General features: G+C 37.3%; 1 protein-coding gene across 18 annotated transcripts in view; it reads right to left on the bottom strand.

The window, feature by feature from the left end:
* DMD (dystrophin) overlaps positions 1-13604 on the bottom strand; it is a 2111713-nt gene that overhangs the window by 807504 nt on the left and 1290605 nt on the right. For all 18 annotated transcript variants that reach the window (XM_053892047.1, XM_053892050.1, XM_053892044.1 and 15 more), the window contains one exon: positions 5687-5862. In XM_053892047.1, coding sequence (XP_053748022.1) covers positions 5687-5862 — 176 coding nt within the window. The remainder of the gene's footprint in view (positions 1-5686; positions 5863-13604) is intronic.

Below are 13604 nucleotides of genomic sequence, written 5' to 3'. Positions count from 1 at the left end.
TTTTAAATAGAAGAAATCAGTTGGTAGGATCATGTCAGAGTTCAGAAAAATCACCATTACGCAACCCTAACGTAGCGACTTAGGGAAGGACGGTCAAAGGATATTGAAGCCATTAGATGACTTACTAATTTAAAAAGATGACACTTGACAGTTCAGGATCTGATGGTCACCACCTAAACCAAGTAATCAAACTTAGCGGCATTACAAGTGGGAACTACCTCATACCATGACCTCCCGATGGGGTCTGAAGTACATTCCCTCTTTTATGAAGTATTCTTAAGAAGTATTCTTGCCAAAAACATTTGACTTGCATCTTTTCAAGTCTCATCTAGACCAACTTCCAGTTTAAAAGAAATACAGAGACTAGAGAACAAGTTGAATCACACAACGAAGGGGAAGAAATCAGATAAATGCAGAAAGGTGAGTTTTGTTTTTGTTTTTGACAATATTGTACAAAATTCTTCCAAATGTTAATATCAGTAAAAAGAAAGAAATCACAATATGTCACTTTGGAGTAAGGATTATTTGGGGCTGAAGGCAACTGAGAAACAGCAGAGACAGGAAAAGCTCTCCAACCTGTGTATTTCTGTCTGAAGGCAGGGCATACCCTGGCCTTCACGAAGGTACTCTCCCTCCTCTTTCTGGACCAGGAAGAGCAGAAGACTTTTTATCACTGGAGTCTGCAGCACTGACTTGAATCTACTTACTACTGAAATATCCTTATCTTGCATTAGTTTCCCCATATATGTGACTTCCTGCAATCTATCCCCCCGAGAAAACCACACGCCTTTCCTTTGTCTCGTCACCTCGCTACAATTTGATCACTCTTTGTTAAAACGGTATATAACTCTTAGGCCTACCACTTCTTTGGCATTTTCAGTTCTTTCCTATGAAGCCCTTCATGCCACATTAAAACACTACCATCAAATAAAATTTGCATGCCTTTTCTCCTATTGTGTCTTTTGTCAATTTAACTTGGAGTTTCTAGACACTGAAACCAAGAGGGTAGAAGAAAAAGTTTTTTCCCCTCTCTTAAAAAACCAAATGCAATACATAAAACATCATGGGACACTGGTATGAAAAAAAACCTCAAAGAATGATATGAAAGACATTTTTGAACCAGTGGGTCACTTTGGTTATGGGCAGGATAATATGGCATTTTTAATTTTCTTGAGCATGATGAGCAAGATGGCATGCCATTATTCTAAGGAAATGCATAGTGAAGTATCTAGGGGTCCAGTATAAGGGGGTTTATAACTTACAAACATCAAAACAAAAACAAAAAAAGTGTGTGTGTGTATGAGAGAGAGAGAGAGAGAGAGAGAGAGAGAGAGAGATTCCCTACATTAAATAAAGGCACATATATGGGAGGTAGGGAGACAGAGAAAAAAAACATATATGGCAAGATGTTAGCTCCTGAATCTAGGGATTTAGGAGAAGGAGAGGAGGGTATATGGGTATTCCTTATGCTACTTTTTTTTCTATGTTTCTATATGCTTCTAATTTTTCATTAAAAAGTTGGAAAAACAAAGATTTCAGGCAATGTGTTCCATCAGGTGATATTTAAATTAAACTCTGATTCCTCAGTATTTGTTAGAACAATAATTGCCTTATCTCTACAATGGTGGAAAAAATACCATATTTGTCCACAGGGAAAAGAGAGAGAAATTCTTGAGGTCATTTTTTATTGCTATGGATTATGATTCAGAGAGTCCTCCATTTAGAAATTCTACTTCCCATCACCTTGCAGCCCTCTTCCATTCCATCTTCTATCAACTGGTATTATTCTAAGTGAAATGGATTTCCTTATGTTGTCAGCTATCCATTGTTTAAAGGCCTGCCTACCCACATTCCCTTGACTGGTACATCTCCTGGAATATTCCGGAAAAAGATAAAGTGTATGAAGGTAGTGACTCCACCATCAAAAGGACTGAAACCACAGTACAGGATAATGAGGTCTGGGCAGATAAACAGCTGGCTAGATACAGATAAGATCCTTTTTTTTTTTTTGCCTATGCCACGGACCCTTCTGGCAATCTGGTGAAGCCTGGGAGTCTTCTCAGAATAACGTTTGAAGTCCAGAATATAACACAACCAGAACTCTGAAGAAAGCCAGTTGTACTGAAATATAGCTATAAAACTATTAGAAAAAAAAATTGTGATATAGCAATACTTGGGCTTGTTTCTTATTAACACATTCATAAGATCTTGTGGAAGATATGATAACTAGTGTAGCTATGGAGAGTGATAACCATGAACAATACTTTGAGACATCTATAACAGCGCTACTGAAATATTAAAAAAACACCTGTGATCTCACAGGTGCTGCTAGTATTACTCTGGTTTGTTACCTTCCTTCAAAATGGAAGGGAACGCTCAATTTCCATTACAGGTTAGCAAAAACAAAGAGGTATTTATTTTTCCCATTCAAGCTCATGGCACCCCTTGAATTCTACCCATGGACCTGGGCTTGAGAATCTTCATATATAGGTTTGCTTTGTTATAACCTATGACTTCCTTTATGGCTGATAAATCTACATTTGCGTCTTCTTCATTTACAAAGACCACTTTGGTGGTTAAGCCATCGTTAAACTCATTATATTCTCCAGCTTAAACCTATAGATGTTATCCAGTTCCTCTGCTACATAATCGAGGCAACAGTGAATTTTCTATCTTAAATTGTATACTTAATTGACTGTATTCTATACTTCATTTAATTCCAATATACACTAACCTCAATGGATGTCCACTGATATGTGAATTTGTTCTGGGAATTTTCTGCTCGTATTTCTGATATCTTGCATTTTCAAGAGAAGGGTTTAAAATTATGTAGCTGTAAGGCTCCAGATAGTTTTTGCAGACTTTTTTTTTTTTTTTGCTTAAATTGTATACTTTCTTTCATATGGGTACCTGAACTAGGCAACATGAAATATGTCCAACAGCTGCGTTTAAAAGCCCATTGCAAACTAAGAATGCCATTGTGAACTTGAATAGTCATCTTATTTTTCACCTGTGCAATACCTAACTTCCATTTCCTGCTAACTTCTGCTTGGACTGTACTGAAAGCATGCCACTGATTAATAATAGCTTCATGAGTACAACTCTCCCACAATCGTTAGGTTAACGTATTCTTTATAATTTTTTTTTTTACTTTTTTTTACTTTATTTGCTACTGGGTGCTTGGAAATAGTTGTCAGTGTATTGGTAGAAAAGGCACTTCTATATTATTACTTTTTTACATTTCATAAAATTTAAACGATACAAAAATCCTCAGGAAGTATGCCGCAAAATTGATCTCAGTGGAAATTTAAATATGCTAACATTTATTTTTAAAATGTAGCGTGAAGTAGACAACTTTAAAAGCTGAGTTAAAAAAAAAAAACTCCAGGAAGCTGATCTGGACTTTTTAAAGCACAAAAGTGCAATATTTAATGTAGGTCAAAATGGTTAAATGGGAGAACGATTTCTAACCAATTACAGCCAAATCCCTAGCCGTAATTAACCTACAATTTGTGTAATATTTCACCACAGAGTCAGCATATACTACTTTCTTATAAACTTAGAAGGATCTACAATTTTAGAGCTTATTTGGTGTAACAGGCATATTGCCCTCTTTTTATTTAAAAGTTCCGATTTTCATTTAGAAGTCAGTAACAGATCATTTTTTCAACTGAATTTTTAAAAACTTGTTACCAGAAAAAATATTAACATATTTAAATGATACATGAGCTAGAGACACTACAAAGTGAGAAACAATACTTTAAATATAATAAAAAATAATCTTCCAATCCATTCAATCTACTGTATGAATTCAAGTTATTCATTTTTAGAGCATGTTATTCAATTTTCCTTAATATTTTCATTTGTTAACATCTTATTTTAGACTGCACTGACTTTAGTTCCGAAATGATATTATACAGGTTTAAAGCTGCTCCTCCCATAAATGTATCAGTGAAGTAATGGTATAGTAGTGTGTATAACAGAGAGATTTCAATGTGGGGAAAAAGCATATGATTTTCCCAAGGAAGCAGTTTAACCACAAAGCTTAGAACTTTATTTTATGCCATCTATATAAAAATTATAATATTTTCTAAACCAAAATATAAAATAACCATGTTTTTAGACAGTACTATTCTTTTTAAACTTTATCAAGATTTGTGTGTGTGTGTGTGTGTGTGTGTGTGTGTGTGTGTGTGTGTGTGTGTAGGTCAACTAATGCATCCCTTTTGCAGAGGAATATGAATTCTATCCACTTCCTGAATTATGCAAAAGGAGCAAAGGCTCCAAGAGGAGGTGGGCAAAGACAATGGACCTAATTCTGAAACCTTTCTAATACATCCTCACCAAAGACGTTCATCAAAGTGTGGCCCTGGCTTTCTGAATATTAAAATCCACCTTATTATGTAGATGATAGGTAGGAAGCAAGAGCTTGGCAACAGAACTGAGTTTTCATTGTTCATAACAATAGTCTCATTTGGTAAATAAAGGCCAAGTCCTCCCTTATGAAACAGGCAACATTAACATCAACAACTGGAAACATAATACAAAATCCCATTTATAAAAATATGTACGCCTTCCAAGTGTGGCAGCACACATTTGGCTTTTCTGTGCTTTCAGGACCTTCCAAGAGAAAGTTAAAAGGTGACTGAATTCAACAATAACCTTTCCGAGGTTTTGTTTTCCCCTTTGGGTTTGACTACTGTGGCCCAAGTCTCTCTGCAAGCATGTACTAACAAATGGAGTGGAATTAAAAAGTCAATATCACTATCTTGGTTTGTAGCATCATAGTCATATTCGTAGCTGCTAAAAAGCGTAGACAGATAGCATTCTTTCCTACAAAACAGTCATTTATAATTTCCTTTCTCCATCTTCTTTAAAATGAATAAAACTCAGCTTGTTAAGATTGGAATATACCAGGGGGACGTGGGTGGCTCAGTCGGTTAAGTATCCAACTCTTGAGTTTGGCTCAAGTCAGGATCCCATGGTTCATGGTTGGAGCCCCATGTGGCCCTCCATGCTGACCCTGCTTGGGATTCTCTCTTGCTTTCTCTGTTCCCCTCCCCTATTCATTGTCTGTCTGTCTGTCTGTCTGTCTGTCTCTCTCTCTCTCTCAAAAATAAATCAATTAATTAACATTAAAAAAGATTGGAATATACTGAAAATATTCATATTTGAACCTTGGGTGATATTTATTTATTTACTTATTTATTGTTAAATGTTTAAAAAATGTTTGTTTATGCTTGAGGGACAGGGAGACAGAGCATGAACAGGGAGGAGGAGAGAAAGAGGGAGACACAGAATCCAAAGCAGGCCCCAGGTTCTGAGCTGTCAGCACAGAGCCAGATGTGGGGCTTGAACTCACAAACCATGAGACCATGACCTGAGCTGAAGTCACAAGCTCAACCTTCTGAGCCACCCAGGCGCCCCAACCGTGAGTGATATTTACAACGAACTTGAAAGTTTAAAATAGCAGGAAGGTACTGCTTATTTCACTCGCAACAGCTACATGTTTCAGTATATGAGAAAAAGAAAAAAAAATCATTATTGCTACTGATTAAGTGTTGAGGCGCTTCTTAACCTTGGTGCCTCCCACTCTGGTTACAATCTTTGACAAAATCTTTTTTAGAAGACAGCTTAAATAGCTCTGCTAAAATTTTAGAATTCCTATTTTTATCTGTCGTCCTACCTCTTTTTTCTCTCTGCCAGCTGTTTGCAGACCTCCTGCCACCGCAGATTCAGGCTTCCCAGTTTTTCGTGTAAAATACTGGCATCTGTTTTTGAGGACTGTTGAATTATTTCTTCCCCAGTTGCATTCAATATCCTGACAACAGTTTGCCGCTGCCCAATGCCATCCTGGAGTTCCTGTAAGATACCAAAAAGGCAAAACAAAAATGAAGCCCTACATCCTTTTGTTTGAGAAAGATTTAACAATGTGCTACCACATGCAGTTCTACCGGGAGAGAAAGAAAGAAAAAAGCTCCACGTGAAAGTTTCTCTGTGAAACTGACATGCCTATATCCAAAGGCTACAAGACAGAAAGACACCTTTTATGTGTTAGTAAAAAAGCACCCTCTCAGTTCAGCTCCAGTTTTTCTATTTGTAAAGCTTGTCAGCTAGACGATGTTATAATGTCCTACAAATCAATTAGTTGGAAACCTTCTCAAGAGCAAATTCGATTTCTTGTCCCCACAAGGATGTTCCATGTTTAACAGTCTATGAAGTGTTGTAAAATTTCAACATGAAAAAAGTATTTGGATTTCTTAATGACTATCGATAGGAGAGGTGAAAAAGAACACACGTAGTTTAGGCACAGTGTTTTAAAAACAAAACCTCTGGAGATATTTAAACACAAATTCATTGCTACATTCAAAGGAAATTTATTTCAAATTCTGTTTCCATCAAGGTATTCTGCATTATAAAACCACCTAAAACTGAGAATTAATTGCTTTTGGGGGCAGCCTATCAAAAAATCCCTAAGGTACTGTGATAAATTTAAAAATAATCTATAGCTGCCAGAACATTTTTATGAGTCATTGATGGTGTCAAGCTTAAATATCTTCTACTTTTTACTCTGAATGAAATTTTAAGAGTATCGGCAAAGGAGTGTCATTAGAGAGGAGACTAGTACAACCAGATATACCTAAAACCAAAATGTTTTTTATCATTACATAAAAATGGCACTGTACCTTTAAGAAAAAGATCATACAGAATGTTTGAGGCAATTAAAATAGTCTATTACTAAATCTGAAGGTTAGAAAATGAAATAGTCTGAGAACTTGAGATCTCTACCATGATTGCATCGAAAGAACTCAAAAATCCTTACATACTGATAGCAGAAAGTCAGTATGCAGAACATGTTCCTGAAATATGTGATCCACATTATCTAACAATACTCATATTTCCCTGTCTTTTGAGCCAATACCAAGGACATAGTAAACCGGAGTTCACACTTGTGGAATAAATGAATGAATGCATGTCTTCTGAGACTGGGTCAAATCTTCCTAAGTTTTATTCCACACACACAAAAAACGTTTTTTCTACTTTTCTGTATTATTTTGAATACAAAAATTTCTGGTAGTATAACTTGAACAGTTAAAAGACTCAATAAATCAGCAAAAATGACAACAAGGCCATTATTCCAAGGATATGGTGCCTCAAATGAATATAAAATAGTGCAGTTATGGAACTATTCATATGCTTTCCTCACCATACTCTCTTTTTTAAAAAAAAATGTTTAATGTTTATTTATTTTTTAGAGAGTGAAAGAGAGACAGAGTGTGAGCAGGGGAGGGGCAGAGAGAGAGAGAAAAACCAGACTCTGGGCAGACTCTGAAGCAGGCTCCAGGCTCCGAGCTGTTAGCACAGAGCCCCGACGTGGGGCTCGAACTCACGAGCAGTGAGACCATGACCTGAGCTGAAGTCAGACGCTCAACTGACTGAGCCATCCAGGCAGCCCCGTACTCTCTTAAATGTACATAAGATATGCTCTAGTAAACATGTGATGTTTGCTTGCAATTAGTTGCTTTTGCACCATTTTTTACACCTCACTCTTCACTACCCATTCATATCAGTGTCGCACACGACACTCACTGTTACTTGCTTAGTAAGAGATACACTCATTCGTAACAAATTATACCTATATTCCTATTATACCATCCTTTCACGGAAGTCAGAGAATGTGTCCGATTCATGATTGTGTCCCTAATGCTTAGTACAACAGCTGGCACATGGGAGGTTTCAGTGAGTACTTGTTGAATGAATGAATGCATCTATAAATGAAGGAAATGGGGGAGGAAAGTAGGAAGGGAAATGTTCGGCTTCATCACTGCCATGGTATCATTAGTATTAATACAGTAGTTGGGCCTCCTAGAGATTCAAAGACGTTAGTACAATATTCTAGGTTTTGGTCAGTATTTAATCTCGCTGATGAGGGTAGACACAGTTGTGAAGGATAATTCGTTGTACTACATACAATAGAGAAAGCAAGAGGCTCCTAAAAGTCGTACCAGAAGAGAGAAGGTCTTGGTGGAAGGGTGAGGAGGAGATTCTTCTGGAGGACCGTGAAATGTAAAGAAGGGGTATATTTGAGAAACATGGAGGGTCAGGGGGGCAACGGGAAAGCACAAGGCAAGGCCTACGATGTGCAATCTCCACGATCTGATCAGGACTATGTATCTGGGCTTAGCGTCACTGTATGAGAGTAGGAGTTCAGAGAGAGGGGCAGTCCTGGGCGTATCTTGGGCCTAGGCAGAGAGGACTTGGTTTTTCCTTGAGGAGTCTGCAATTCTTTGAATGGCAACAGAAAATGACTTCAGTTTTAAGTACAGGAGTGTCCGAGCTAGAGCTGTGTTTCTGGGTAATTCTGAGGCAGAGTTGAGGCTAATGCTAAGACAGGGACGCAGATAAAATACGAGGACAGGATTCTGGGAGACTGGTAGTTGGGTGAAATTAGACTTGTGATGATGCACTAGAAGGTAAAGGATAAACCTAATCCACTGTGAAGGCAGAATCTACAGGCTTTGGGAACTGGATGGATCTGACAATCACGTACAACTACTGAAACGGGAATGTTTTGCCTAAAAGGCAGAAATCAGGGAAGTAGAGGAGAAAGATTAAGACTCTCATTTGTACCTTCAGTGGTGTCCAATGCCCCTATGTATTAGTAACACTTTGACAAAATGCGTGGCATACCTATTAGATGTGTGCCTTAGCAGTATGTCTCAGACTTTCAAGTGCACGAGAATCTCCTAGAGAACTTGTTAAGCTGCCGATTCTGGTTCAGTGGGCCCGTGGAGGGCCTGGAATTCTCTACTTCTGACAAGCTTCACAGGGATGTCAATACTCCCGGTCCAGGAACACCACAGTGAGTAGTAAGATGATAGACTAAATGCCTTCCGAATCTTGGTTAAGCAATCAAAGAATTCCTGATGGTGGCTTATAATGCTATGAGGTAAAGCTGCTTCGGAATTTATCTCAGCCCTCTTGCTACGCAGTTTTGATCTTGGCCCTTCTACTCCATGGCTGATGGCTACAGTGACTTTTACAACCCAATTGTAGAATCGACAAGGGTTTTACTGTTTCTATTTCCCAGATAAGAGATAGAATTGAATAGCTAAGAATAAAGCAATAATTTAAAATTGTTAGATCTAAGTCTCATTTACATAGAGTCCCAAATCAGAGCCTTCAGGTTTTTTAATTTTGTGAAAGAATAGCTCATTAAATAGTCTGTTGCATTTGTGTGAGAAGATTTTGTAATCAGGAGAGGTATTTACAGGGTCTGATCTGCGGGAGGACGGTTTTCAGTAATAAAGCCCAAGACAGATAATGGATGGAAACAGGAAGTAAAAATCGGTACATGCTGGTTTACAGTTAGCCTCTGAGCCCAAAGAAGATAAAATTTGATTTAACAAATTAAATGTAAAACCTCAATCGACTTTATTCACTTAGGGAAAAACAAATTAATTTTAATTCTACAGCTTCTAAATATTTTAAGCACTAAATTATTCACTACCAGCGAAATTTCCGAGCTTTGATATCATACTAATGTTCTGTTGTCACAGGCATCCTTATCTATTTCTCTGGCAATTAACATCTAGTTTTAGTTTGGGACAGAAAGAAAATCATAATTAAATCTATTGGATTATTCATCACAGTTAGAAAGCTTATTGTGTTTTGATTCTGATATGAAAGCATCATTCTTAATAAGGATTCCGTCTCAGACTTCCCGAGGGAACTTTTTCAAAACATAAAAGCCCAGAATTCCACCTTAAGGTGACTCAGTCAGAATCTCTAGAGGTAAGGGGACAAAGGAGTACAAAATAGGTTTACTATTAAAGAGAGAGTAGGCAAGAGACACGTTGAAGGGGCAAGTGAACTGGAGAGACATGCTTTAGAGTTACCGCCATTATCCCCAACTTCTTGTATGCTTTTTAAATTGAGAAATGTTCCTAAATTATAGAAAATGACATATACACTTAAGTCCTTCAAGTCTGGTCCAGTTGAGGGAAAGGAAGAGAAATTATAGATAAGGAAGGAACTGCTACATTTTTATAGAAGAAAGAATACGAGGCAAAAGAAGCCAGTACATTTGATATGAAAACATTGCATAAATTAAAAAAAAAAGTCTGCTTGCCAAACTATTCAAAACTGTATGAAAGCACAACAAATGGAACATAAAATATGACCAATAAAGAACAAAGAATAAGCTATGAAGCAGTTACGGGAAATCGTACAATGACAAATTGGACAAGCTACGTAGGAGATAAAGAATTGGCAAAATATCACAAACTCGGCAGAATAGGAAAACAGAAGAGATAAAAAAGTGATTGGGAGAAAAGATCAAGACCGAGGGAGACAGAAGAAAGAAAACCAAATTTTCATTGAACACGTCGATGTGTCAAGAATGCAATTCTGTGATTTAATTGTAATTTTGCTCAAGATTTCCTTTGAGACAGATTAATCATTGACTCTGTTCATTCACTGGTCAAGTGAAAATACGTAAGAATATGATCATTATGAACACTTGTGAAATGGCTGGACAGAATTATACTGCACAATTTCATAGTAATATGACGCATTACCTTTTACCTACTTGCTTTACTCTTCCTGTCCTGCTTAAGACCATGACCACTCTTTCTCTTTGTCAGTTCCTAGAATTCAAGCAAGAGTCTGAAAAACAGTTTCAGGTCCTTTTCTCAGAGATAAATTAAATGAGTTTGCCTCTCATGTTAATTCTTAGAGTATATAGTCACCGCTGCTTTTAGGGGTTTTAATAAGCTTCAGACAATATCTTTCACCTTGTATCAGATGATGAATTTTTGTAAGAAAGCGACATGAATGGGCAAATACCGAAAACATACAGGAGGTTCGGCAACAGTACACGTGCAACCTAGCCCGTTGGTGGACTGGTGATGCCATCCTGGCGGAAGACCTGATGCCCCTGTGAGAAGATCTCATGATGACAGGGACAAGGACTTAAAGATAGCTGAAATCTGGGAAATGCAGGAGTTAAAAGGGGGAAAGGCAAGACTAGAGAAATGGTACCTATTAAAAAGGAATGAAAAAAACAGAAGCGTGGTGTAGAGAAACGGCAATTTTTGAATAAAGAATGAAAGCCGTAGGAGGCAAGAAGCAAGGCCCAGGTTGGGTACCTAGAATGAGGATGTCAAGAACGATGCCTACTTTACTAACTACAAGATCAAGTCCAAACACTAGCTTACTGAGGCCGAAAGGGCCTCTGCTGCCTCTTTTCCCCTCTTTTCCCCCGCTCGCCTGATGTTTCCCACTGTCTACCTTAGCTCCAACTCCCAGTAAAACTGAGTAACCTTCTACTTATATATAGATGCTCCCAAGTTTTGCAGGGCAAAGTCATTATTCATCTGTAATGCTCAGATTAAATGTTCCCTCTTCTGCTGGACCTGTTAAGAGCCCAGAGAGAGCTACGTGCCTCTCCAATATGTATTTATTAAATATTTCTTAAAATTTTTTTTTTTCAACGTTTTTTATTTATTTTTGGGACAGAGAGAGACAGAGCATGAACGGGGGAGGGGCAGAGAGAGAGGGAGACACAGAATCGGAAACAGGCTCCAGGCTCCGAGCCATCAGCCCAGAGCCTGACGCGGGGCTCGAACTCACGGACCGCGAGATCGTGACCTGGCTGAAGTCGGACGCTTAACCGACTGCGCCACCCAGGCGCCCCTGTATTTATTAAATATTTCTATTTAGCATCATTCATTGGTAGCCTTTATGTCTCTATGAGACTTTAGAGTTGATAATTAAGTCATAGTGAAATAATGTTTTCTTCTTTTGACCATAAAATATGAATCTAAGTTTGAGCTGTATCTCAGATTCAACTTTTACCTAAGTACCTTACAGGCCTTTTATTACTAATTTGCAAGGTAAGTCAAATCAAAGAGGAACGACCTTTACAAATGATCGACCAGACACAAAATGCACCTTTTTATCCTATTCTTTCTCCCGGTCTAATTTTATTCTGCATTTCAGTAAACATGTATCATGTCTGACTAATAATAATGCTAGAACCATCTGCATGTTTTTGTTAGTTTGTTGCAGGAATTGGAGGCAGGAAGGGGATGGCTGTTAAATTTTATCTCATATTCTCTTTTTCCTGGGTGGTATGATTCTAGATATGCTTGTTGGTACAGGTACACTTCCCTAACTGCTCCTGATAATGGTGGCTATAAAAGAATAATGAGAATTCCTTTTAAAACTAGAATTAGACTGTTCCTTTCCAGTCTATTCCAAAGCAAATGTCCTGCCAATGAACTAGAGGAAAATTACGTACAGTAGCGATCTATTTTAATGGGACATTTACCTAATATCAAATTACAATGAAATTTCCTTTGGATGTGTTTATCTCATCGACATCAGTGATACATACAGTCATCATTATCAGTGCTATTAATGTGGATACCGAATGGATTCATCAAAGTGCTTTAAGTACTACATGCTTTGAAAGGTTATCTCAGGCTTTCTGTTTTCTTTCTTTCTTTCTTTCCCAAGAAATAATGCCCTGGGCAGAAAATCCCCAAAACATACATTCCTTAATTTCAAGCAGAGATTCCAAAGGAAAAAAAAAAAGTACATATGTTAAATCTCTGCCTTTGGGGCTCTGATATTAAAGACTGCAAGTTAAATCCATCCTCAGACATGATTTGGTGTTAGAAATTTAATAAGTTTGGGTGGGGCATGAATACATTCTACTCTCTGAAGGCATTTGAATTACTGGTCCTTGTTTTAAAGAAAACTGTTATAAAGCACACAACTTTGCAAAGTTAATAGGTTTTACTTAGTTAAAAATCAATGACAGGCCTCTTTAGGTTCACAGATTTAGTCAATCCTTCTTGGCTTCTAAATCATTCATTAGAACTTCAGGAGAACTAGCCGGGAATATTTAAGAGTTGTCCTTTGTCTCTATTTACATAGGTTTTTATGAAAACAAATATACCTTTCTCTGATCAAAAGGAGGTTCTTCTCTATGACCATATCTGCTCTTTTTTTTTTTTTTTAAACTGAAGGAAAATTAACATACAGTGTTATATTAGGTTCAGGTGTATAATACAAGGATTCAGCAATTCTATATATTACTTAATGCTCATTATGATTTAGGATACTATTAATCTCCATTATCTATTTCACCCATTCCCACCACTCACCTCTCTTGCAAGCATCTATCCAGAGATAAATGGATAAAGAAGATGTGGTACATATATACAATGGAATATTACTCGGCCATAAAAAAGCAGTGAGCTCTTGCCATTTGCCACAACATGCATGTATCTACAGGGTATTATGCTAAGTTAAATGAGTCAGAGAAAAACAAATGCCCTATTATTTCATATATATGTGGGATTTAAGAAAAGAACAAAGAAAAAAGATGAAAAAAAAAACCCAGACTCTTAAATACAGAGAACACGCTTGCTCTCTTAATAAGAGATCCTTGTAAGAGAACATATGACTTCAGCCATAAATTTCTCTCTAAAGAATTATTAGGGTACGTGTAAAAACATGCGACATATTTCATCATGAAACATATGGCATGTGACCAGAAGATACTTGCTCCGAGGCAGAAGAACTTGAAAGGA

This window comes from Panthera pardus, unplaced genomic scaffold (genome assembly GCF_024362965.1).
Source record: "Panthera pardus isolate Hobbes unplaced genomic scaffold, ASM2436296v1 HiC_scaffold_27, whole genome shotgun sequence".
In the NCBI taxonomy this organism is placed as follows: Eukaryota; Metazoa; Chordata; class Mammalia; order Carnivora; family Felidae; genus Panthera; species Panthera pardus.
Note: the sequence above shows the minus strand (reverse complement) of the source record. Positions and strands in the feature narration are given on the sequence as shown.